The sequence below is a fragment of the Ovis canadensis genome, chromosome 1, assembly GCF_042477335.2.
Source record: "Ovis canadensis isolate MfBH-ARS-UI-01 breed Bighorn chromosome 1, ARS-UI_OviCan_v2, whole genome shotgun sequence".
Taxonomy (NCBI): domain Eukaryota; kingdom Metazoa; phylum Chordata; class Mammalia; order Artiodactyla; family Bovidae; genus Ovis; species Ovis canadensis.
In genome coordinates, this window is record NC_091245.1 from 46601179 (window position 1) to 46628862 (window position 27684).

The 27684-nt window shown below is 35.9% G+C and overlaps 1 protein-coding gene across 1 annotated transcript in view; it reads left to right on the top strand.

The window, feature by feature from the left end:
- Positions 1-27684, top strand: part of LRRC7 (leucine rich repeat containing 7) — a 615708-nt gene extending 588024 nt beyond the window's left edge. The window contains exons 26-27 of the mRNA XM_069565050.1: positions 13001-13075; positions 25754-27684. Of these exons, the coding sequence (XP_069421151.1) occupies positions 13001-13075; positions 25754-25861 (183 nt within the window). The 3' untranslated portion in view covers positions 25862-27684. The remainder of the gene's footprint in view (positions 1-13000; positions 13076-25753) is intronic.

Sequence of the window (27684 nt, forward strand, 5' to 3'; positions counted from 1 at the left end):
CCACAGATTTTTAGGTTTCTAAATACCTTTAAAAGTTACATTTATACTATAATGTATTCTTTTACGTTATAAAATGTAAAAATGTGGGGAAGGCAATGGCAACCCACTCCAGTACTATTGCCTGGAAAATCCCATGGAAGGAGGAGCCTGGTAGGCTGCAGTCCATGGGGTCGCAAAGAGTCGGACACGACTGAATGACTTCACTTTCCCTTTTCACTTTCATGCATTGGAGAAGGCAATGGCAACCCACTCCAGTACTATTGCCTGGAAAATCCCATGGAAGGAGGAGCCTGGTAGGCTGCAGTCCATGGGGTCGCAAAGAGTCGGACACGACTGAACGACTTCACTTTCTCTTTTCACTTTCATGCATTGGAGAAGGCAATGGCAACCCACTCCAGTATTCTTGCCTGGAGAATCCCAGGGACGGGGGAGCCTGGTGGGCTGCCGTCTATGGGGTCGCACAGAGTCGGACACGACTGAAGTGACTTAGCAGCAGCAGTATTCTTTTAAGTGTGCAATAGCATTATGTCTAAAAATAATATAGATGCCTTAATTCAAAAATACTTTATTGCCAGGGGATTCCCTGGTGGCTCAGATGGTAAAAATACTTTTATTGCCTTTTTTTTTATAGTGAGTGAAGAGATGGAGTGGGAGGTTGGAGTTAGCAGATGCAAGCTTTTATGTATAGAATGGATAAACAAGGTCCTGCTGTATAGCACAGGGAACTGTATTCAATATCTCATGATAAACCATAACGCAAAAGCATATTTTAAAAAAGAATATATATATATATATATATATATATATATATATATAAACTGAATCACTTTGCTGTATGGTAGTAATTGACATAGCATTGTAAATCAACTGTACTTCAATCAAAAAATTTAAAAATATTGCAAAAAATGCTATTATCTAAGTCTTCAGTGAGTAACATCAATTATCACTGATCACAGACCACAAACAGAATAATAATATTGCAAGACTTACCAAAATGTGACACAGAGACATTGAAGTTAGCAGATGCTGTTGGAAAAATGGCACCAGCAGACTTGCTTGACAGAAAGTTGCCACAAACCTTCAATTTGTTAAAAAAAAAAAAATGCAGATCTGCAAAGTGCAGTAAAGTGAAGCACAGTAAAACAAGGTATGCCTATATAAAGTAGGCAAAGCCAAACATAATTTTAACTCATATTCAGATTCCCCAAAAGAGAATATTGCATGATAATCAGCATCAAACTATTAAAAAAATTCAACTTTTTAGTAGTCAATTTGTCGTGTCTAACAGGAATCGCAGATAAAAGGAAATCAACTTTTGGGTTGCTTTTATCAAGTCATAAGGGCAGTATCTTGAAAACTGTATATCTATATACATTTTTCTTTTTGGCTACTAAATAAATCTTACAGTGACATAAAAGAATGATGCAAATGTATTTTTTTCTGTTAGGATTGCTCCATTATATTGTTACTAAGATATCTATAATCATATAACCAGGTTCTATGGGCTTTAATAGTCTCCTGTTGCACCAATGGATTATTAATAAATATGTGATTTTTATGTTAATATTTCTTTATATAAAAGTTCATGAAAGAGAGTTTTGAATTTCTTTAAAATCTGTGGATAAGATTTTAGTGACATTTTTAGAGGACTTTAGTCAGTTGTATAATTTGCAATCTCTGTCTTTTGAGGCTCAATTATTTTAGGTTTCTAAAGCAACTCTTCTTTCTGTTCATTTTGTATGGATTTCATATTCATTTTTTGTCAGCTAGAGTTCAGTCATACATTGAAGCATCATGTTCAGCTCCCAATGCCCTCTTTTATCTTTTTTTCTTTCCTTTCCTTCCCTCTCTTCTCTTTCTCTCTCCTCTTCTTTAGTTTCTAATGATCCCTGGGTAAATCTCTTCTCTTGCTGCATACAAAGTCTTCAATTGTTAAGCTAGGAAACTGTTCAGAGCTCAAGATTTGACTTTCAGCAATTAACCTTACAATATTTTTTTTTCACACTTTTGACTCATAGAGTAAAACTATTGATAGCATCTTTATTCTTGATGTGTCAAGTGGTCTAATAATCACAGGGATTAAGTAAACGCAGTCTACTGTGTATTTGTCATGCTGCGCCTTTGAGCCACATCATAGCTTAATATTAACATTGCCCAATTTATGAAAAAAATATTTGCCAATATTTGACCCCCCAAAAAGTTACACCTTACAAGCTATTGAATCAATGGCTAAGTTTACTATTTCTATGAGTCATTTTTTTCCTCTAGAAACACTCTCTGAACTTTTATAGTTATATGAAACCATAAAATATCATATTTTATAATATATAACCAATATGTTATAAATTATACTTGCAATCATATGCAATTTTTATCTTATGTATGGCCTTCCTAGAAACCAATTTCTTAGCATCAGCTAGAGCCAAGTCTTTTTCAGAATTTTAAAGAAAAGTATATTTCACAAACTGATGTTGCAGTTCCCTTAAGACAAGTTCTATTTTGGTGTCTACGTTTACAATAGCTGAGACTGTCACAGTCATTCACCTTCATCATTAAACAGTCATATAAAGTTCCTTTCTCCTCTAAAGTTAGAATGTTAAATGTTTGCCTTGTAGACTTACTTCCTGAGTCCTTCAAGGTTTATGTCCAGTGGTATGCAGGCTAGATAACCAATAAGACAAGGTCAGATCGTAACACTATGAAAAATCTTCCATACCCATCTTTTTTTCAAAACTACTTGTGAAAAGCAAAACTTTTTAAAAGCCCATAATGGGTACTTTTGGAAAAACCATTTATAAACTTATATGAAAACTGGTTCAAAAACTGGGGTAGAAATATGAAATGGTAACAGGTCATGCCTATTTGCAGCACATGGCCAACGCTCTCTGGATTAGCTTTGGTTCAAAACTGGGAGGGTTCCTCTGTGATCCCTGAGTCCACTGAATCTGTGTCTGTCTCAAACACACTTAGATATTGGTGTTTGATAGGAGAAAAGACTTCTTTGGAAAGGACTGAGATACTGTTGGAGAAGACAATGGCAACCTACTCCAGTACTCTTACCTGGAAAATCCCATGGATAGAGAGTAGGCTGGTAGGCTGTAGTCCATGGGGTTGCTAAGTCGGACGCAACTGAGCGACTTCACTTTCACTTTCATGCATTGGAGGAGGAAATGGCAACCCACTCCAGTGTTCTTGCCTGGAGAATCCCAGGGACTGGGGAGCCTGGTGGGCTGCCATCTATGGGGTTGCACAGAGTTGGACATGACTGAAGCGACGCAGCAGCAGCAGCAGCAGCAGCGATACTGTTGCTCTGCTGCAAGAAGCCCTCCAGAGGTGGTGCTGAGGGAAGACCACTGAACTGCTAAAAAACATGAGCTCACACAGGGGCCCTGTAACAACCTAGAGGAGTGAGAGGCAGGAGGGAAGTTCAAGAGGGAGGGGACATATGTACACCTATGGCTAATTGAGGTATGGCAGAAATCAAACCAATATCCTAAAGCAATTATCCTTTGATCAAAAATAAATTTGAAAACAAAAATAAATAAATAAATAAAAAACATGAGCTGAACATGAGGTGCAAAATATTAGAAAAACATACTCAGATAAGCCATTAGCCAATAACTAGACTCGGCCATTGTTGCAGATCCGATGCTCTACTGACTTGGAGCGACCAAAGGAGATAACCTCTAAGTGTTCTTAAGGACCATCAGAAAACCCTCTTGTTGGGACCTATGTCCACTATTAAGAGTAAAACAATAGTTGGAGCCATTATAGCTGAGAGCCACCACTAGGAAACCACAGATGATATAGGAAAGACTTTCCAGCCCTCTTGCCATCCCCTTCCCGAAATAAAGATGGCATTCAGTATGGGGTCAATAAATGTTGTTGTATACCCTCTTATCAGTTGGGAATTCGAGGGAAAGATAATAAATGTTGGTCTTTCAGTACACTCCAAGACTAAGAGTAAAGGAGAATTTTCTGTCAGTAAATCCAGTACAGTTGGGAGACTCAGAAGTCTCTTAAAGTGGGCTTTGCTGGATAAAAAGACACTGGATTGTAGCTCAGTCTTCAAATTTTCAATAATTATAATAACACTTATTGACCCCATACTGAATGCCATCCACTGCTCTAAGTGTTTTATATATATTCACTCAACCTAGTAACTATGAGGTATAAACCACTATTACGGGCTTTCTTGGTGGCCCAGAGAGTAAAGAATCTGCCCACAATGCAGGAGACCCAGGTTCAATTCCTGGCTTGGGAAAATCCCCTGGAGAAAGGAATGGCTACCCACTCCAGTATTCTTGCCTGGAGAATTCCATGGACAGAGGAGCCTGGCCAGCAATGGGTCGCAAAGAGTTGGACACAATTGAAAACGCACACCTGCAGGCCAACACCTTTGTTGCAGCCCACTGAGAACTGAGTTAAATGGCTAACCTAAAGAACTGCCAGATAATAAGTTTGTGATGTTTAGAGCCACTAGGTTTGTGATAACTTATTATAGTAACAGCAAAAAAAAAAAAAAAAAAAAAAAAAAAAACCCTAATACACACTACTCATTGAAAAACCGTTACTGAGATATTTTCCTTATTTGGGCAAAATGGATTTGCTATAGCCTTAGGTATATAGGTGTTTCACTAGTTTGGAGGTATTGCATGATAGTCTGATCCACATTTAGCACTCTGCTAAGTGTTACAAGAAATAAATATTTTAAGATCTTGTCCAGAGAATTATAAAATTGGTCATATGCCATGATTTGGATCTTTGATACATACAAGATGGCTTACTGCACTTGGAATTCAGGAGATGGCTCTTTACCAGTCAGTGGGAAGTTATTACTCTAATTTTAACAATACAAATAGTTTGGTGATTCCTCACCAATATCTGTCAGTGTCAAAGTATTCTTTGAAATCTCAGAATATAATGAATTTGTTGAAAGGGTAACACACTGCTACAAAGAACTTTTTCAAAACAGTGTCAAAGTTTTCATATTTCTCATTTATATTCATCATAACAGAGACCATAAAATGAGCTCAGAATTATTTTGTCTCTTTCATATGACAGTGTTTATATATGTAAATACAGTGGAAAATCAGGGCACTGGCCTTTCAAAGCAGCCTTTGGGGAAACAGTCCACCTCCAAAAATAATGAATGCTACACACCATTATCAAACATGACACTCATTGCTATCTGTTTTGACTAATGAGGCAATATGCAGGCTGATAAAGTGAAAGTGAAGTTGCTCAGTCGTGTCCAACTCTTTGCAACCCTGTGGACTGTAGCCCACTCGGCTCCTCTGCCCATGGGATTCTCCAGGCAAGGATACTGGAGTGGGTTGCCATTTCCTTCTCCAGGGAATCTTTCCGACCCAGGGATCGAACCCAGGTCTCCCACATTGCAGGCAGACGCTTTAACCTCTGAGCCACCAAGATATATGTACATACAGAAAAAAGGAAACTATATCAATGACAGTAGCAATTTCATAGTTGGTAAAAAAAAAAATTAGTGATTGAAAAGAACTATTAGAGCTTTAGAAAACAGCAATAAATACTTAGGAAGACTCAGGCCACCATAAAAGTAAGCTTCAAAGCAAGTCTTCAGAACAGTGGCTGAGTTATGCAGAGCTTTGTGATGAATGAAATTAAACTTGCCACAGACATGACATTTGGATTCTTCTGGCAGTCCGGTTGTGGGGTGTTGCTGTTCCTCCCAGCATTGCAGATATGATGGTCACAATTTCGCTCCTACAATCTGGATTCACACAAACATTATTAAAACCGTTCCTGTATAATGAGCTGGAAAAAGGCAATCAAAATTAACTAGGGAGCAAAGACTTTTGACTGCTGGGACAAAATATAATAGTAAAAGAAGCTTCACCTTCAGCATCCAGAGATGCAGTGCCTTATTTTAGGCAATAATGTCATTCTGTCTGTTGTACAGTGATCTCAACAGCAAAAAGAGGGGACCACCAAGGGAACTGAGTACTCATACAGTTTCCTGGATTGATGGAGAATGAGTTATGTGCTCAGTATGAAAAGGACTGTAAGAATTATATTTGTTTTCACAACCAATGCCATTCACTGGTCTAGTGGATTAGTCGTTATGTTTTATTTAGCTGTCCCTTTCAAACAACCTGTTTTCTTTTTCATTGTGAACTGAGCATTTGTACAACTGAACTGACCAAAACAACTAGCTGTTTGGACATGGCACTGATTTGTGACAACATAAAGTTTTTAAAGTTTTTATTACTATTTTTTTAAAATAGTAATACCTTATTTTTCTTATAAGTAGTGTCTAATTATTGTAGAAAAATAAGAAAATTAGAAAGTGCAGATAAGCAAAAATAAAAAGAAAGATATATATACCCCACTCCAGAACTCTTGCCTGGAAAATTCCATGGACGGGGGAGCCTGGTAGGCTGCAATCCATGGGGTCTCGAACAGTCAGACGCAACTGAGCGACTTCATTTTCACTTTTCACTTTCATGCATTGGAGAAGGAAATGGCAACCCACTCCAGTGTTCTTGCCTGGAGAATCCCCGGGACAGGGGAGCCTGGTGGGCTGCCGTCTATGGGGTCACACAGAGTTGGACACGACTGAAGTGACTTAGCAGCAGCAGCAGCAGCATATATATATATATGTAAGGGTATACCCCTAAACATAAACAGTGGTTGTGCTAGGTAATATAACATCTATATATATATATATATATATATATATATATATATATATATATATGTATGTATATGTATACACACACATATTTGCACATATATACAATGTCTCATTACCCAGTACAGCCACTGCTAAGTTCAGGAGTATATCCTTCCAGACACTTTTCCACAAAAATATACATTTAAACATGTTTCATTGAAAATAGTATTATGCCACACATAATGTTTTATAACTTGCTTGTTTTTGCTAAGCACCAGTATACTTCTGTATCTAAAGAAGTCCTCACCTAAGGACTTCATTTTTAATGACCACATATCATTCTATTATATAGATTTACCATAATTTATTTAATCTATCTCCTATTGTTAGATATTTTGGTGTGGTTTCTAATTTTTATTATTAAAAATAATATAATGAACATATTGGTAAATCCTTGCTGCATACTTATCCAGTTATTTCCTTAACCTAAGTTCTAGAAGTCAAATTACTGGTTAAAGTTATGTACTTTTCTAAAAATGTAATGCCTATCTAGAGTTTCATCTTTGAATGGAAAAGAAAATAAGTTAAAATCAGAAGATAAAAATCATTCAAAAGCCTTAATGTCTCATAAAGACCTGAATTGCTAAAGTAAAATACATGGAAATATTTTAATTGGCTCTGCTTGTTAAACCACTTACATACACACAAAGTTATGGGTTTAAGTGAGTCATTAAGTCTACAGATTAGCAAGAGAGATAATTTTCTGAATAACAGGCAAAGCCATTATAATATTATCTTCTATTAATACTTATTTTAATACAAATTATTTTTAATAATTTAAAAATAATAAGAGCAATATTGATATACAATTCATATAACATAAAATTCACCCTTTTGAAATGTACAGTCAAGTGATTTATAAGTATAGTCACAGAGTTGTGCAATCATCACCACTATCTAATTTCAGAATCCTTTTATTACCTTAAATAAAATCTGTACACATTAACAGTCACTCCTCAGCCCCCTGCTTCCCAGCCTCCAGCAAACACTAATCTGCTTTCTATTTCTATGCATTTGCCTCTTCTTGACATTTCACATAAATGGAATCATACAATATGTGGTCTTTGTGAATGGCTTATTTCACTTAGCATTGTTTTCAAGTTCCTTGATGTCAGCACTTCATTTCTTTCCACTGTCGAATAATATTCCACTGAATATACACGTTTTGTTTGTCCATTCTTAGGACAGATGCTATTCTTAGGATATTAATTAAAATTTTATCATCATACTTCAAATACTTCAGTAGCTCCCCAAACTGATAAGGATGTCCATTAAAGGCCCGTCTTGATCTAGCACCTACTTAATTTGGGGAGTTGGTGGGTTGTTTTCTCATACTCCCAACCCAACCAACCTGAACCCTTCCACAACCAACGCAGTCATAATAGAACTACTTGCAGCCTGCTTAATATAAAAGGCATGCAAAAAATAAATAAATAAATAAAAAGCATGCACTTTTGTATATGCCATCCCTTCTATGTGGAATATCTTTCCTCTCCTTATCTGTGTGGACCCTTTAATTTTCATTTGTGATCAGTTGCCAGATAGCTCCTCTTTGTGAAAGCTCCAAACTTTAAGTTTAATATGGATTCAGTATTTTAAATGTTTAAATCTATTATATTTCTATCATAATTAGAAACCCCGACAAACTAAGGATAAGCTGAATTCAGCTTTGTAAATAATTTATTATCCCTCTATCGTAACACTTGTCACACTGCTTTATACTCACTGGTTTTCTTAACTTTTCTTCTACTGTATAGTGAGCTCATTGAAGCCAAAAATTATATTCAGTGTACCTTTATAATACCAGCAATCAGGCCTCAGTTCAGTTCAGTTCATTCACTCAGTCCTGCCCAACTTTTAGAGACCTGATGGACTGCAGCCCCCCAGGCTCCCTGCCCATCACCAACTCCCAGAGCTTACTCAAACTCATGTCCATTGAGTTAGTGATTCCATCCAACCATCTCTTATTCTATCATCCCCTTCTCCTCCAGCCTTCAATCTTTTCCAGCATCAGGATTTTCCAGAGGGTCAGTTCTTCACATAGGGGGCCAAAATATGGAGTATCAACTTCAGCATCAGTCCTTCCAATGAATATTCAGGACTGATCTCCTTTAGGATGGACTGGTTGGATATCCTTGCAGTCCAAGAGATTCTCAAGAGTCTTCTCCAACACCATAGTTCAAAAGCATCAATTTTTCAGTGCTCAGCTTTCTTTATGGTCCAACTCTCACATCCACATATGACTACTGGAAAAACCATAGCTTTGACTAGACGGATCTTTATTGGCAAAGTAATGTGTCTGCTTTTTAATATGTCTAGGTTGGTCATAGCTTTTCTTCCAAGGAACAAGCATCTTTTAATTTAATGGTTGCAATCCCATGGACAGAGGAGCCTGGTGGGCTGCAGTCCATGGGGTCGCGAAGAGTCAGACACGACTGAGCGACTTCACTTTCACTTTTCACTTTCATGCATTGGAGAAGGAAATGGCAACCCACTCCAGTGTTCTTGCCTGGAGAATCCCAGGGATGGGGGAGCCTGGTGGACTTCCGTCTCTGGGGTCACGCAGAGTCGGACACGACTGAAGCGACTTAGCAGCAGCAGCAGCAGCAGTCACCATCTGCAGTGATTTTGGAGTCCCCCAGAATAAAGTCTGTCACTGTTTCCATTGTTTCCCCATCTATTTGCTATTTAGTGATGGGACCAGATGCATGATCTTAGTTTTCTGAACGTTGAGTTTTAATCCAACTTTTTCACTCTCCTCTTTCACTTTCGTCAAGAGGCTCCTTAGTTCTTTGCTTTCTGCCATAAGGATGGTGTCATCTGCATGTCTGAGGTTATTGATATTTCTTCCAGCAATCTTGATTCCAGCTTGTACTTCATCCAGCCCGGCATTTCTCACGATGTACTCAGCATATAAGTTAAATAAGCAGGGTGACAATATGCACCCTTCATGTACTCCTTTCCTGATTTGGAACCAGTCTGTTGTTCCATGTCCAGTTCTATCTGTTGCTTCTTGACACGTATACAGATTTCTCAGGAGGCAGGACAGGAGGTCTGGCATTCCCATCTCTGTAAGAATTTTCCACAGTTTGTTGTGAACCACACATTCAAAGGCTTTGGCATAGTCAATAAAGCAGAAGTAGCTGTTTTCCTGGAACTTTCATTCTTTTTCAATGATCCAAAGGATGTTGGCAATTTGATCTCTGGTTCCTCTGTCTTTTCTAAATCCAGCTTAAACATCTGGAAGTTCATAGTTCACATACTGTTGAAGCCTGGCTTGGACAATTTTGAGCATTACTTTACTAACGTGTGAGATGAATGCACTTGTGTGGTAGTTTGAGCATTCTTTGGCATTGCCTTTCTTTGGGATTGGAATGAAAACTGACCTTTTCCAGTCCTGTAGCCACTGCTGAGTTTTCCAGATTTGCTGGTATATTGAGTGCAGCACTTTCATGGCATCATCTTCTAAGATTTGAAATAGCTCAACTGGAATTCCATCACCTTCACTAGCTTTGTTCATAGTGATACTTCCTAAAGCCCACTTGCTTCACATTCCAGGATGTCTGACTCTAGGTGAGTGACCACACCATCATGATTATCTGGGTCATGAAGATCTTTTTTGCATAGTTCTTCTGTGTATTCTTGCCACCTCTTCTTAATATCTTCTGCTTCTGTTAGGTCCATACCATTTCTGTCCTTTATTGTGCCCATCTTTGCATGAAACGTTCCCTTGGTATCTCTAATTTTCTTGAAGAGATCTCTAGTCTTTCCCATTCTATTGTTTTCCTCTATTTCTTTGCATTCATCACTGAGGAAGGCTTTCTTATCTCTCCTTGCTATTCTTTGGATCTGTGCATTCAAATGGGTATATCTTTCCTTTCCTCCTTTGCCTTTTGTGTCTTTTCTTTTCTCAGCTATTTGTAAGGCCTCCTCAGACACCATTTCACCTTTTCGCATATCTTTTTCCTGGGGATGGTCTTGATCATTGCCTCCTGTACAATGTCGTGAACCTCTGTCCATAGTTCTTCAGGCACTTTGTCTATAAGATCTAATCCCTTGAATCTATTTGTCACTTCCACTGTATAAACATAAGGGATTTTATTTATGTCATACCTGAATGGTCTAGTGGTTTTCCATACTTTCTTCAGTTTGTATCTGAATTTTGCAATAAGGAGTTCATGATATGAGCCACAGTCAGCTCCAGGACTTTTTTTTTTTTTTTTGGCTGACTGTATAGAGCTTCTCCATCTTTGGCTGTAAAGAATATAATCAGTCTGATTTCAGTGTCGACCATCTGGTGATGTCCGTGTGGAGTCTTCTCTTGTGCTGTTGGAAGAGGGTGTTTGCTATGACCAGTGCATTCTCTTGGGAGAACTCTATTAGCCTTTGCCCTGCTTCATTCTGTACTCCAAGGCCAAATTTGCCAGTTACCCGAGGTGTTTCTTGACTTCCTACTTTTGCATTCCAGTCCCCTAAAATGAAAAAGATATCTCTTTGGGTGTTAGTTCTAGAAGGTCTTGTAGGTCTTCATAGAACCATTCAATGTCAGTTTCTTCAGCATTCCTGGTTGGGGCATAGACTTGGATTACCATAATATTGAATGGTTTCCCTTGGAAATGAACAGAGATCATTCTGTCATTTTTGAGATTGTATCTAAGTACTGCATTTCAGACTTTTTTGTTGGCTATGATGGCTACTCCATTTCTTCTAAGGAATTCGTGCCCACAGTAGTAGATATAATGGTCATCTGAATTAAATTCACCCATTCCAGTCCACTTTAGTTCACTGATTCCTAAAATGTCCATGTTCAGTCTTGGCTACCTCCAGTTTGACCACTTCCAATTTACCTGATTCATGGACCTAACATTCCAAGTTCCTATGAAATATTGCTCTTTACAGCGTCGGACTTTTCTTTCATCACCAGTCACATCCAAAACTGGGTGTTGTTTTTGCTTTGGCTCCACCTCTTCAGTCTTTCTGGAGTTAGTTCTCCAGAAAGCATGTTGGGCACCTACTGCCCTAGGGAGTTCATCTTTCAGTGTCGTATCATTTTGCCTTTTCATACTGTTCATGGGGTTCTCAAGGCAAGAATACTGAAGTGGTTTGCCATTCCCTTCTCCAGTGGACCATGTTTTTGTCAGAACTCTCCACCATGACCCATCCATTTTAGGTGGCCCTACACATCATGGCTCATAGTTTGATTGAGTTAGACAAGCCAGGGCCTCGCATATGGTAAAATGCAATAAATGTTTGCTTTGTGTAAATGATAAATAAAATGATTTTTTTCCCTTGACTGGATAAAGTCTGTCTAAATTTTTTATATTTTTTGAATTATGAGTATATGATAAAACATTTACAAAAAACTTGGAAAATACAGAGCAAAGTTACATATAGTTCTACTATATATTACAATAACTTTTAAAGTAAATTCATATTTTTAGTTGGAGTTCCAATATCAAACTCTCAAAAATTGATACAGTGAATAGACAGAAGAGCAGAAGGACACATACGCTTGAAAAGCACTATGAACCAACTTAACACAATTAAGATTTGTACAATTTTCACACAACAGCAGGGGATAAATTTTATTCAAGTTCCTGTAGCTCATAAACCCAGAGACACTGGAACATATCCAGAGACATAAAACAAGGTGCAAAAATTTCATGGTATAAAGGTTTTGAAGTCATACAGTCTATTCTCTTATCACTGGTAATTTGACTTTTTTTTAAACTAAATCAGTTTAGGAATTTTGTAACCATGTAGCTGCACACTTTGTATTTAATATTTATATTGGAATTTTCTTATGTTTAATTTGTTCATTTTACTTTAAAATTCTCAGTAACATATGAAGTAATACTCATTAAAATAAACCAGTATTATATGTAATTCTAGTAGGTTTTTAAAGTGTATATTGAGTTTACAACCTGTCAAACAGGAGACATTTTCAATGAGGAACAACTTTAGACAACTTCAGAAGCTACACAAAAGATGATTTAGTACCATACACGAAATTATTTAAGGAAGAAATTAAGAATATGCCATGAATTTAACTTATAAATCATAAGTGCACTTTAAAAACAATATGAGCTTTTTATGCAAATAAAAATGTCATTTTCCTTAAATGACTTAGAGGTGTGTTGCTTAAAATAGCATAATAATCTTTGAACCTTATATGTGTAAACTGTTTTTAATGTTTTCACTGTTTTCTATGTAAATGAAAAAAGTTTTTAAGTAGGTCTAGGTCTTGAAAATAGAATCCTAACCTCTGTTACTTCTGACTTATAGGGTATCTTTGTTACTAGGGTTCAACCTGATGGACCAGCCTCCAACCTGCTACAGCCTGGTGATAAAATCCTTCAGGTAAGACAGATACAAAACAATGCTTTCCAAGGCTAATATTGAAACAAATAAGTGATTTTAGTTAAATGATTGAAAACAAGTTTTCATTACATTTCTTATTTGCCTTTACTGTTTTGGGGTGGAGAGACCGATCAGAAACCAATTCAGCCTGGTAGAGTCCTATATTCTCAGTACCTGGGGCTTGGAAGTTGTTCTGCATATTTGTTTAAAGGAATGGTGTTACTTTGGGAATGTAAGAAGAACTGATGTATACAAGAATCTGTGCATAGTTATCAAGTGTAAGTAAGAAGGATGAAGCACCCAAAAACGGTACTGATGTAACTTCAGATGAGGGAGAAGGGACTGGTTCATATTTAATTCCTCAACAATAATCTAGTTACTGTTTTAATAGTGTTTATGGTTATTTCTCTCTACTTTCCCTGCTCAGATAGTTACCAAAATGGAAAGACCCCACTCAACTCAGCAGTGATCCTCTACCTTCTATTTACTGAACTCTGTCAAAGAATTGCAGAAAAGTAAAAACTCTATATAGATAAATTGTCTTGGAATTGTATTCTCACAAATATCTTAAACTAACTAGCAAGATCATGAAAACCTAAGTTTTCAATAATGATAATTATCTGAAAAGACTATTAATTACTCCAGCCTTTGGCAATGTCACAGTAGAAATACCACCCAAAAGGTCCATGTCAATTTCACGTTGACAGAAGACCAAACCAACCACTTTTCAAATGTGCTTGTACAGGGATGGCTATCAGAGTGCTGTTATAAAAAGAGCAAACAGAAAGCAGCCTTACTATCCAGTTAATATGAAAAAGGTTAAGTAGCTTATGACAAGGCATTTCTTTAATGAAGCACTGTATGGATTTTTAAGAGCCATCATTCAAACCAGATTTTTATTTATGTATACAGAGAGGTTAGTGATATGTTGTTGAGTGGCAGAAGTAGATTACATAAGAGTGAATTATATGAACACTTTTGTATCCATCTGTTCATCTCTTGGTATCCATATTGTGTGATTATACAACATGTACATTTTATATATAAAACTGTGCTATGTTATGCAAAAAAAAAAGACCAAATTGGTAGATGGGCTTTTGAGTGAAGACATTGAAACAAAAGAGACACATAAAAGCTAAATATTTTCTTCATTATTTAATTATCAAAGTTCTCTATTTTTTAATTGCATAGCTAGCCCTTTGATGTTAAGCATTTTATATCATTTCTATAGAACTCACATTCATCATATGTAAAATGAACTGTGGTTTATATGATAGCTGAGGTCCCCTAACTTAAAAATTCAACTGTTCAATAATTTTATCAATTTCCGTGGAAAACAGCTATGAATAAACTCACAATGTAACTACCTAACATTTAGTACATGGTGCTGTTTAACAAAGGAACTCGCTAGTTCTTTTCCTCTACTGAATTTTGAACAAATTATTTCAAATGTCAGAGTCTGTAAAAAATGAAGCCAGCTCATCTCAGATCCCGGACCTATTAGAATGCCAGGCTGGATAGAGAAGTATCCCATAGCATGAAACAAGTTTGGAGACTTTGCCTTCATCCGTGACAAAGGAGCGCAAAAGATTTTTCTCTCCAAACTGAGAAAAGAAATATACTTAAATGGATATTAAAATATTCTATAGATAGAGAGATACAGATGTAGATATCCTACAGAATTAAGATGATATCTAGTTGCAGGTTGAGAATATGTTCCTGGCTGTGAAATTCTAGAACGGTTATATGTGGGGAAATGAGGATTTAGTAAACTGTGTTTCTAATCCTGAGAAGTATACAGCAACAGCAAAGTGCACAGAGAAATTAATTCTTAACGCGAGAAGTAAAAAAGAATTAAAAATGGAATCAAAGTCAGAAGAGCTGCCCCTGGGTTGTCTATTCTCTCCACAGAGGAGTCTCAAGGATGTAACTTTTATTTTTTCTGTAGAACTCATTTGTATCTAGTACAATAAAATCAAAGTCCATTTTCAGTAAAAGAAAAATGTACATAGACCTTCATCAAACAAATTGCTGTATTTACAGTTTCATTCATACTAGTTAAAAAGTACAAATGGCCAGTTATATTTTCTGAAGGAAATAAAAATGACTAATTCTAAACTGGAATCATTGCCAACATCAGATGTTAAGAGAGAAAATTATATTTTTATCTCTTAATGATACAGTAGCTCTTAGTTTAAAGAACACTGGGATAAAAATGAACTTATAACATTGAGTAATCTGTCGCTTCAAGATCATTAGAATATATCCTCACTGGAGCAAATTTATTTATAAATCTTAATGAAAGCATACAACCTGGAAAATCAAGGTAAAAAAATAAAATCAATGAATGAGCTCCTCTTTAATGTGAAGGCAGTTTGGGGCTTGATCTAAATCAGTAGCAAGTAGAAAAAGATATATAAAATGGCAAGAGATGTACCTTTCCCAAACCTCCCCCAGGCCCAGAATTTAAGAGCTCTCTCTTTCTTCTTCTGTAACTCTTTTTACCCACAACTCTCTTATTCTGCTGTTGTATTATGAGCGTGTTATTTGAGTTACATGAAAACGTGTGCATTAAGAAATGATGTTAATTAAAACATATTCACATGATTATTCTGTCATTTACTATTCATTTTCCTAGAATAGATACTGTAATTCATGAGCTTATTCAAATTATTGACTAAAGTTAAGTAAGTCATTTTGCTTTAAGATAGTGTAGCATGAGGAAAGAGCACTCTGCCAGGGGACCTGACCCCTCACAGCTTCATCTTATGTAAAGTCGAATCATAAAAGAGTGAGAGAGAAAAAGGGAAAGCACATGGACCATAAAAAATGTTATTCAGTTGAACCCCCACCATGTGAACTTGCCAATATTTGACCATTTTTGAAGTGGCAGTTTTGTTGGTTTAAAAATCACAGTTTCTTTTTTCTAATATTCTTTCCAGTTTAAAAAGTCAACCTAATTATACATTTTACAATTTAAAATATATTTAAATATAGAAAATCCACTAATTATAGTTACTCTGTTCAAAAGATGAATAGACTGCAAAAAAAAAAAATGTATTGTACTTTGATAACATGACTCACAGTTGTAGGCCACTTGTAAGTATATTGTATCCTAGTCTATCACAGTAGTCAATTCCTATCCTCTTCATTTACTTGCCCTCTCACCTTCCCAGGACAAGAGCCTAACTTCATCAGGAGCAGAGAAATTAAGTGACTTATAATTAGTTTATGATATCCAGTTCTACTTTTCCAAAATTTTAATAGCTTTGAACTTTATAATTCAATGTATACTCCTGGTCTATGGCTATCTCTCAGAGATACCAGTATAGAATAATCAGAGATGATAATTCAAACAAACCAGATATATCCCTTTTTTTCTAATCTTGAAACACCTTGTCCCTACAATTCATACAGACAAGTTGAAAAACCACTCTCAACAAATGTATCTGTCAAGTTTCACTAGTCATTGGTAAGCTATTGGGTCAGAGCATATGATATCTTGATGAAGCAGGAGTTATTCCAGATTTAATAGACAGGAGAAAAGACGATGAGTAGAAGGAAGAATAAAAGTGAGAGTGAAAATGTTAGTCTCTCAGTCATGTCCAGCTCTTTGCAACCCTGTGGACTGTAGCCTACCAGGCTCCTCTGTCTATGGAATTCTCCAGGCAAGAATACTGGCGTGGGTTGTCATTTCCTTCTCCAGGGAAAGAATAGCCATGGGCTAGACTGGCATCTGTCTTCAGGAGCAGAGGTGAGGGCCTTATGATGGACGGGTGAGTGTGGAGTACAATGAGAGAGGAAAGAGATCCCAAACACAAAGAAAGAAAACCCTCTAACTTTATAGTTTCTCACTGAGTTGGAGAATTCAAACATAGACATGGCTTGGTGTGAGACTGGGGGTTAGGATAGGATGATGAGTTACAGCTTTCATGGTTCAGAATGGAAAAAGAAAGTTTAGATTTCCCAAAAGTCTAAATGGAATAAATGTCCATGAATGCCTGGGTCAGCTGTGTACAGATATACAGTGCTATATCTATATACAATCACTGAATCAAACATTCCTTGTCTGAGGGGAAGTTTGATACCTCTTTTAATGACCAGTAGGTGTAGTTAGCTGCTAATAGTATTATCTTACTCAAAGTTTACTTATTTAACAACCTCAAACAAAGTTCTTTCGAGACACGGTATTATTGTCACGAATTCCACGCACTAAATCTCATGACTTTAACTCGTAAGAGAGACTTATTTCTTACTTGGAGTCTTTGGTCTAGTTTTCCAGACCATCAAGGGGAAAGCCTCTGGATCCAGGCACATTGTAGGAAGCAAGAAGTCATGTACACCCGTGGTGGATTCATGTCAATGTATGGCAAAACCAATACAGTATTGTAAAGTAAAATAAAGTAAAAATAAAAATTTTAAATAATAATAATAAAAGAAAGAAAATTCAAAAAGTATTATTCAATTTAGAATACTGTTTCCCAATGGAATCTTTTAAAAAAATTTTTTTAAAGAGTTCCTTACTCAAATAAGTTTCAGAGCCACTTTAGAGTCTATCCTTTGTTTCAGAATTTCACAATGTTCTAAGCATATTAAGAACCTGAAAAATCTTACATTTCTCAACATACTTAACCATACAACCATTTTGACCAGCAACATCAATTAGCTATTTCCACAAAATACATTTAGGGAACTGTCTTTCATGGAAGCAACTAATTGGCTTTATTCCACAGTGCTCACATTCATAATTATTATCATGAGTCACTAAGAATGGGTTAGAGTATGTTTATTTCTCTGAATTCTTTACAATTTCTTCCCAAAAAAAGGCCACAAAAAGTAAAGAGGAGACATCTTTGTTATGGTTAAAATGAAAGTCAGTCAGTCAGTTCAGTCACTCAGTCGTGTCCAACTCTTTGCAACCACATGGACTGCAGCACCCCAGGCCTCCCTGTCCATCACTAACTCCCAGAATTTACTCAAACTCATATCCATTGAATCAATGATGCTATCCAACCATCTCATCCTCTGTCATCCCCTTCTCCTCTCACCTTCAATCTTTCCCAGCATCAGGGTCTTTTCCAATGAATCAGTTCTTCGCATCAGATGGCCAAAGGATTGGAGTTTCAGCTTCAGCATCAGTTCTTCCAATGAATATTCAGGACTGATTTCCTTTAAGATTAACTGGTTGGATCTCTTTGCAGTCTAAGGGACTCTCAAGAGTCTTCTCCAACACCATAGTTCAAAGGTATCAATTCTTCAGCGCTCGGCTTTCTTTATAGTCCAACTCTCACATCCATACATGACTACTGGAAAAACCATAGCTTTGACTAGACACACCTTTATTGGCAAAGTAATGTCTCTGCTCTTTAATATGCTGTTTAGGTTGGTCATAATTTTTCTTCCAAGGAGTAAGCATCTTTTAATTTCATAGCTGCAGTCACCATCTGCATGAAGTATAAGACCCTTAAAGAAATAAAATATTTGAAAATTTCACTAAAGCATTTCCCAACAAGGCTAAATGTGTTAACATTTTCTATAGTTGATCTCTTTTGGCGGGTGAAAATCAAACCATCAGAGAGGACTGGGGAAAGGTGGGCAGGGGTGTAGGTGGTGAGTGGGTTCAGTATTATGTAATGCTTAGTCTTCAGAGAATGATAAAATACATTTGAAACATTTTTTATAATACTGTTTGGTTAGAAGACAACCAAAAATAATTTTTTAAGTGTGGATGGTTTTATATGCCAGAATTTCACTGCATATCTTTATCCATTTGCTTTGTTCATTATCTATATAGTTCAGCACAGATAACTAATTAGAGATTGAGTAAATACTTTTTGCAAATCAAAAAAAAATGTACTAAGTAAAACACAAAAAACAATGAAGACAAATTAAGTTCATTAAGCTGGCTCTAACTTCCATAATTTGAATAAAGTAAAAGTAGCATTAACTGGGTACCCATAGTATGTCATTTATAGCACACAACCACCCTGCAAGGTATCTATTGTTGACAGAGGCTAAATCATTTATTTGAGCTTCTTCCATTATACCATGCTGATTCTACTGAAGCAAATTTTACTGATAGCAACCTGTTCATCACATTTTCTACTTATTGGTTTGGAAAATATGCATTCAATGTTGATGATGTACAAAATATTGTGCCAAGCAATGTAAACAATCTAATAGGGATTTGTAACTAAGTTTTTGCCCAGGAAGTAGACACGTCGGAAATTACCTAGAACAGATAATGGAGGAAGAGAGACAGGGAAAAGCTGACTTCAAATATGTAATAAAATCCATTCCCAGTATGTCTTCTTTTAACAGCAAGCTCTCTACAAAATCAGAAACCAACCTGGCTACAAATATTGCCTGAAACTAAGAGACTGATTTTGCAGTTCCTTTTGTGGTAAGGTAAAAGACATAAAGTGTAGGTTATTGGGAAACTGCTTTCAAACAACATAGGGAATTCATTTGAATTCAAAGGGAATTCGTTAGAAATATTCATTCAACATATTTGATAAGAAGAAAACAGGCATTCTAAAATCAAAGCAGATAAATAAGTAAATATCTTCAGGATTACTATGTATTATAAGTTTCATGCCAGAATTTCTATACAAATAATAGACAAAGTCTTCAGTTTAGTGTTTTCTATTTTGTCTTGCCTTTTTTTGAGCCTGAACTCATGAAACATGCAAGCTGCAGTACATGAGTAAGTTTAAGACAGAAGAGAAATTTTTATTTATGTTTTAGTCTATCAAGATTTTTTAATACTATAATAAAAGCCACTGAGACATCAAACTTTCTCACATTTAAAAAGTGCAGTATAAAATTTTCATTGGAACTGTCTAAGAATTAAAGGTCTGTAGTTCAGATTTTTGATAGAAAGGAAAATGTTTCAAATGACTTGGCACACAGTCAATGTAGTATTGATTATACAGTATACTCAGCCCTAAATATATCCTTATATTTAATGAGATTAAAATTCTGCAATGGGAAATAATTCCAGGTAATGTGAAACATAATTGTAATTACCTAAGATACCCACTGTTTTCTCTCTTAATGTCTCGCTCTCAGGTTTAGACAACATGAAGTCCAATGACTCAAATAAGATTGCCATATATTTTCACTTTCTTTCATCCTAAGAGTTATACACATTCAAAGTACACTATATTAATTTAAAGAATCCGCCTGCAATGTGGGAGACTTGGGTTTGCTCTCTGGGTTGGGAAGATACCCTGGAGGAAGTCATGGCAACCCACTCCAGTATTCTTGCCTGGAGAATCCCCCTGGACAGAGGTGCCTGGCAGGCTACAGTCCATGGGGTCACACAGAGTCAGACACGACTGAGTGACTAAGAACAGCAGCAATGTATATCTAATGCATAAGATATATGTGTACTGGCATTTTAAATGTTTGTTCCTTGAAGGGGAGTTTAAATCAATTTGAAATCATATAACAAATCTCTAATCCCATTTCTCCTTTGGATTCTAAGAGTCATGCTGTCCTTCTTATTGGATAATCCCACCAATTTTGTGGCCAAACCTTCTCAGAAACTCGTGTTTAAATATAAAGCTTTGAATAATAAGAATACAGTGAAATTCTTGGAGAATTACAACACCCTCTGGAAAATGTCTATGGCATAAACATCCATAATTTAGCCACTTAACAAAACATTTACCAGAAGGAAATCAAAGATAAATTCAGTAAGGAACAAGAGGATGAAATCCAGAAACTGAGTATGTTTTACAGTAAATTGATAAGCTGTAATTGCAAAGCTCCACTTTTTGTTAGAATTGCAAATATTATGTTCATTAACCCTCCATCTTTTCATGTCTAAGTCATGCAAAGGAGCAATTTAAAAACATTTTGTGGCACAGATGTTAACTGGAATTAAAATAAGGAAGGATACCTTCTGGAAATAATGTTGCTATAGTAAAATAATCCTTTATGCTTCAAATCAGTTAAAGTCAGAAATCAATGAATTATGTACTCTTGAAGCATAAAATTTTTTGAGTATCTTTTCTTTTGTAAATTGTTTTCTTTTTAACTTCATTTTTACTTAATAAACCATGCAGTTAAGTTGCAATTTCCTCAAAATTGGACATATTTTATTATAAGCCATGATAGTGTGTATTTATATAAAATATATATGTAGCCAAATTTGACAACATATTTTAAAGCTTCATTAATTTATTAATAGGATTTGTTCTTCAAATTGTCTTTTGTATTTATATTATATATATTCAAAATATCAAATGCATAAATGTAGATTATATGCATTTAATTTCAAAGCATTATCAGATTTATACTCTGCAATTAAATGGAATAGTATCCTCCTTTATTTCCTCAGCTCTTCTTCTAATCACACACATGAAGCAGCCACAAGACTTTTCTAACTGGAATATTGTGATTCTTCGAAACTTCATGTGGATTGGGAAAGTCCCACATACATGTAGTAACATAACTGTCTGATTCCCTGTCTGAACCATCCAAGATGTAAGCCAGACAGCCATAATCACTTTAACAAATACAATTTTTTTTAGCTCTTCTCACAGTGGAAGAAGAAAGTTCTCTACAACTAAGATTTTATCTTTTCCTTCCATTCAAACCCCTCTGTTCTTGCCTCTCCTGGCATCATGCCTACCGTAATGTTCCATATCAAGAAATAGCTCAATTAATCTTAAAAAGTGAATTCACTGAATGAGTCTGTGACACTTAATGAACCTAAAAACATTTGTTTCAACCTCACAACACCCAGTGAAATGAATTGTGTCAAGATACAGAGTCATGACATAAATTCCCATCTAGACACTAGCTGTGTGAGCTTGGATATTTCATGTAATTTCATTGATCTTCACAATTCTCATCTAAAAAATTGCTAAGGAAAAAACCAAAACAAAATAAAAGTTAAAAATTGCTAAAATTAAGTAAAATAGTTCTTTCCTCTGAAATTTTGCCCTTTTGTTCTTGTTACTATTCTTGTTACGTAATGAAAATTGTATTTCTGAAATTCAAAAAAGTACTAGTGAAGTAATTAATATTAATAGTAGTAGCTAACATTTATTGATTGTTTATAGTGTGGCAGGCCTTGTCCCTAAGCAGTTGACATATGTTAACTCATTTAATCTTTAATAAACTTTCTAAAATAGTTTGCTTTCAGATCTTTCAGAATCCTTTTGGTAATTTGAACCAATTCCCAGGAAGTCTCTAGCTGTGGTCTTTTAAATAGGCCCCTTGAGATTCACCAAAGTTCTGGCTTAGAGGCAAAACATTTCTGGGGACTAGAATTACAGGTAGAGTCCTACTGTTTGACTCAACGATCTAATTTATCAACTTGCTTATTTCCTCTGGGAAATCAGTTCTTCGTGTTTCCAACTATATGACTATTATTTATATAGTTACAAAGCATGTACTTTGAACTTAACAAAGCATGAAAACTAAAAGCTGATGCTTTAAAGCAGTATTGAAGCTAAATTTATACAAGGGGTTTCCCTAGCCTTGAATCAGAACCTGGATGGTGGGTCTGAACATCTTAAAGCCTGATTTATTGGAAACGGACCCAGATTTCACACCAGCGTTCATCTAGCTACATTTTATTTCCTGCTGTTTCCTCTGTGAGGCAGAAAACTGAAGCCATTACAAAGGACTTGATCCCCTTGGATTTCCTGCTGCCTAGCCTGATCCCCATCAGGACAACCCTTTCCAGTTCTCCTCCTGCCAGTTTTCCTGTCCCCTCCTCTCAATGCACCTGTATCTTCTTCCTTTAGTTCAGCCACCAGCCCGAGTCAGCTTTCTGTCATGCTCTGGCAGAAAAGACTGGGCCCTCTTTCACTTTTCCCTCCCTCACTTCAGACAGATTTACCTAGATGCCCAGGTCCATGGGGTCGCAAAGAGTGGAACATGACTTAGCAATAGACCAAGAACAACAAGGTCAACAGCAAATGCCGTCTTTCAGTTCTGCTCCTCGAATTCAAAGCTACGACCAATCCTGCTCCCCTCCCTAGATTTTCCTTCTTTCACAATGCTCCCTTTTAAACTTATTTCCTGATAATTCTCTCAGCAAGAAATAATAAGAAGGAATATTACAGTATCAGATGATTCAGCCCTAGGTTAGCTGCGTAACCCTAACCTAATGCCTGTTGCTAAAGGGCCACTCTGACCTCCTTCCTGAACTCCAGTCTTTTATTTCTAAATGTATGATCAACATTTCCTTGCATGTGTCGCCGGTACCACAAACTCTGTTGTTTTCCTGACTAAGCCTGCTGCTTCTCCAAGATTTCCATTTTCTGTTAACAGCATCATACTTTGATTTTTCATTTATTTCTTATGCCCTTATCCAATCAGATGCTTAAAAGTTTTCTCCTTTTTAATGTTCCCTTTCAGGTCTCACCGCCCTAGCAGATGGTCTCACTTAGTCTTTCTACTTTTGAGATGGTTCACACGTAACTGCAACAACAACAATTAAGCCAGAGTTAAAAGTTAAAACTATAAGAATGAGAGATTCAGCATTTCTTTAGATTCTAATTTAGGACAAAGTGTTATTCTTACAAGTACTCAAGTTAGATTAAACCTGTTAGGAATCTGAATGAGAATTATAGCTTTGAAATCATGATGTACTAGGCATCACCACAGTTTCCCTTGACTTCCACATTCCTTCCTTGCCAAAGCCACTTCTCTTATTTGAGATTCTGCATAAATTGAAAATAAAGAAGTGGAAAATTGGTGTAAAAAAAATTACAGTAGAAAATAAGATAGCAACTATTTTAAGGATAAAATGTTGATTAATTTATCATGATCAATGAAATGGTAGTTCAAATCACTGGGAGCAATTGTAATGTTACTATTTCAGTAAAGTATTGCAAGAAATAATAAGAAGGAATATTATAGTATCAGATGATTCAGCCCTAGTTTAGCTGTTTGACCTCAGGCATGTTGCTTAACCTCGCTGAGGTGTAACTCTTTCATTTATAAAAATAACAAAACTAGCCTAGATCACCCAGAAATTAATTCATCTCTGAATGGGATTGAGAACCACTGATAGAAATAATGAATATATTTGCTTTTAACAATGAGGGAAATAGAAATTATCTTTTTAATATTAAAATTTTAAATTAAGAACTTTTCAGTGAGTCAAAATAAGATTTAACTATACCATATGTTTTGTTTTACACAAGTGAAACATTTGACAGTGTTGGTGGGTTTATCAGTTCAGTTCAGTTACTCAGTCGTGTCTGACTCTTTGCAACCCCATGGACTGCAGCACGCAAGGCTTCCCTGTCCATCACCAACTCCCGGAACTTGCTCAAACTCATGTCCATCATGTCGGTGATGTCATCCAACCTTCTCATCCTCTGTCATCCCCTTCTCTCTCCTTCAGTCTTTCCCAGCATCAGGGTCTTTTCCAGTGAGTCAATTCTTTACATCAGGTGGCCAAAGGATTGGAGTTTCAGCTTCAGCATCAGTCCTTCCAATGAATATTCAGGACTGATTTCCTTTAAGATTAACTGGTTGGATCTCTTTGCAGTCCAAGGGACTCTCAAGAGTCTTCTCCAACACCACAGTTCAAAAGCATCAATCCTTTGGTGCTCAGCTTTCTTTATATGACAAAAAGGCAATGGTCCTGTGAACACTTCTAAATCACATCAACAGAGTTCCTGAAAAAACAAAATAAATCAGACCAAGAACAAAATAACTATCATATTTCAAGTGTATCTGTGTGGTACTTACTGGTGTTTCTCTGTGATTTGCATAGTGGCTATAAGATCATGGCATCTGGTCCCATCACTTCATGGGAAATAGATGGGGAAACAGTAGAAACAGTGTCAGACTTTATTTTGGGGGGCTCTAAAATCACTGTAGATGGTGATTGCAGCCATGAAATTAAAAGACACTTACTCCTTGGAAGGAAAGTTATGATCAACCTAGATAGCATATTGAAAAGCAAAGATATTACCTTACCAACAAAGGTACATCTTGTCAAGGCTATGGTTTTTCCTGTGGTCATGTATGGATGTGAGAGTTGGACTATAAAGAAAGATGAGCACTGAAGAATTGATCTTTTGAACTGTGGTGTTGGAGAGGACTCTTGAGAGTCCCTTGGACTGCAAGAAGATCCAACCAGTCCATTCTAAAGGAGATCAGTCCTGGGTGTTCTTTGGAAGGACAGATGCTGAAGCTGAAACTCTAATACTTTGGCCACCTCATGCCAAGAGTTGGCTCATTGGAAAAGACCCTGATGCTGGGAGGGATTGGAGGCAGGAGGAGAAGGGGATGACAGAGGATGAGATGGCTGGATGGCATCACCGACTCGATGGACATGAGTTTGGGTGAACTCCAGGAGTTGGTGATGGACAGGCAGGCCTGGCGTGCTGTGATTCATGGGGCCACAAAGAGTCGGACATGACTGAGTGACTGAACCGAAATGAACTGAACTAGCATTATACTAGGACAAGCCAAAGTAGGATATACTAGATAATTGATAAGTATTTGTTGAATTAATAAATTAAGTTGAAGCTGGGTGAAATTAATTAGTTGTTTCCATAGTTGCAATTCTGGTGTGAATTTTAAAAACATATGACTATTGGTTGCTCATACTCTCTTAAATCTTATTATTAGAGACAGGAACAATGTGATAAACAAGTATCTTGCATTGATGACCCTGTTTTATTTGTGTGTTTACAGGCCAATGGACATAGTTTTGTACATATGGAACACGAAAAAGCTGTATTACTACTGAAGAGTTTCCAGAACACAGTAGACCTAGTTATTCAACGTGAGCTTACTGTCTAAATATTTTTTATAAATAGTGAAGATACGTCTAGCCAGACCTAATGTTCAAATAAATTTATACATAGAAACAAATTTTGCCAATTGCTGGACCAATGGCAAACATTAGTGCCAAATGTATAATACTATAATGTTAGCACTGATCATCCTTAAAAATGTTAACTATATAAATATGATGTTCATGTGGTTATGTATTAGTTTTAATTGTCAGCCTCTGGCTGTGCATTGGTGCAGTTTTGGTTTTGATTTTTTTTTTAATTGAATAAGTTTCTTCTCAAAGTGGATTTCATATAATTTCGGAGCACGGAAGCACACACAAGCTCTTTATGAATTCTGCTCTCCATCAGAAACACTGCCTCAAAATTGTATATGCCTTTATATAGAAAATACAAATATAAAGAATTGTAATTCCCATAAAATATTTCTAGCACAAAGTATATGTTGGCATATAAACAAAAAGAATATAGAGAAAAAAACAATATTTTCATAAATTAAACATCTCGGATTGAGAAAGAAAATATATCTTAAAATAAGACTTTACTATATTGAATCTTTTTCAATAAAAATTACAAGATAATGCCTTATGAAAGTAACTGTACATATGGTATAAAGTGTTTATATTTGGTTCCATATTCATTTGCTAAATTCTCATAACACAGAGTGAAATATTTCATCAGTTAGCCATTTACCTCTGGGACCTGAATAAAAGATAGAACAACCTAATTTGTTCAATGCCTTTAGCTAATTACAATACAGACAGAGTTAAGAAACAGACTAAAGGTCATTGTAGATAAATCTTTTCACCACAAATGTAAGCAGTGAATGATGGGTGGCAGCAAGGTGTTGCTTTATTTCTTTCAAGTTTATGTTGATTATAAACTGTAGCCCTGCAATTTCTTTACTTGTAAATGTGGAATTTATTTGTGTGTTGCTTTATCCAATTTGCTACTTTTAAATCATTTTAAATGAGTTTGGGGTATTGATAAAATTTATCATTAAGAAAGACTATTGTTAGAAAGTTATGGGGGTGATAAAATAAACTTTGCTATTTAAATATGAAACTTCAAATATAATTTCTCAGAGCCATGGTCTATCTGGTATTACTAATTTCCATGCCTGCCTTGGAGGGCAAAGTAGAGAAAATATCTTTTTTCCCCCCAAAGTTGCAAAATACATATAATCTTAAATTCTATCTCACTGAAGAGAAAGATGAGCATCATTAATATATAATTAGTTATTTTTACATTGGAACTGTTTTCCTTTACAAATGATCAAAATCCATTTTATAACCCTTTAAAAATGTTTCTTTTATATATTAGTCATTCATTTGATTAAAATATTAATTTCACATTCCAGAATAATTTCCCGGAGTTGGTTATATGCATTCTCTCACATTTTGACATAGCTCTCTTTTTTTAAATATATATAATGAATTTACTTTACACGCCAGTGTTCCAAGTATTTTGTTACAATTTTCACAACAGTATCATATATTGATGTCACCAAAGCTCTGAGAGTAATATTTGTAAGTTAACTGTTTTATGGGGACATTGAAAATATTGTATTTTTGTAGGGTCTATTAAAATGAGTGTCACTTATTAGAAGTACAGTGGTATTTTTTTGGCAATAGAATTTGTCACTTGAAGGCAAATGATACTTCACTTTATAGATGATGCACTAATTTTGATGTTGCTTTATGTCAGGGTGACATTAAACTATGATTTTATAGGCTTTGATATTTAGCAAATGATTAAATGATTGGCCTATTTAATATGCTTCCCAGAAGTAACTTTTAAATGCATTTTAATATATTGACAATTTCTGAT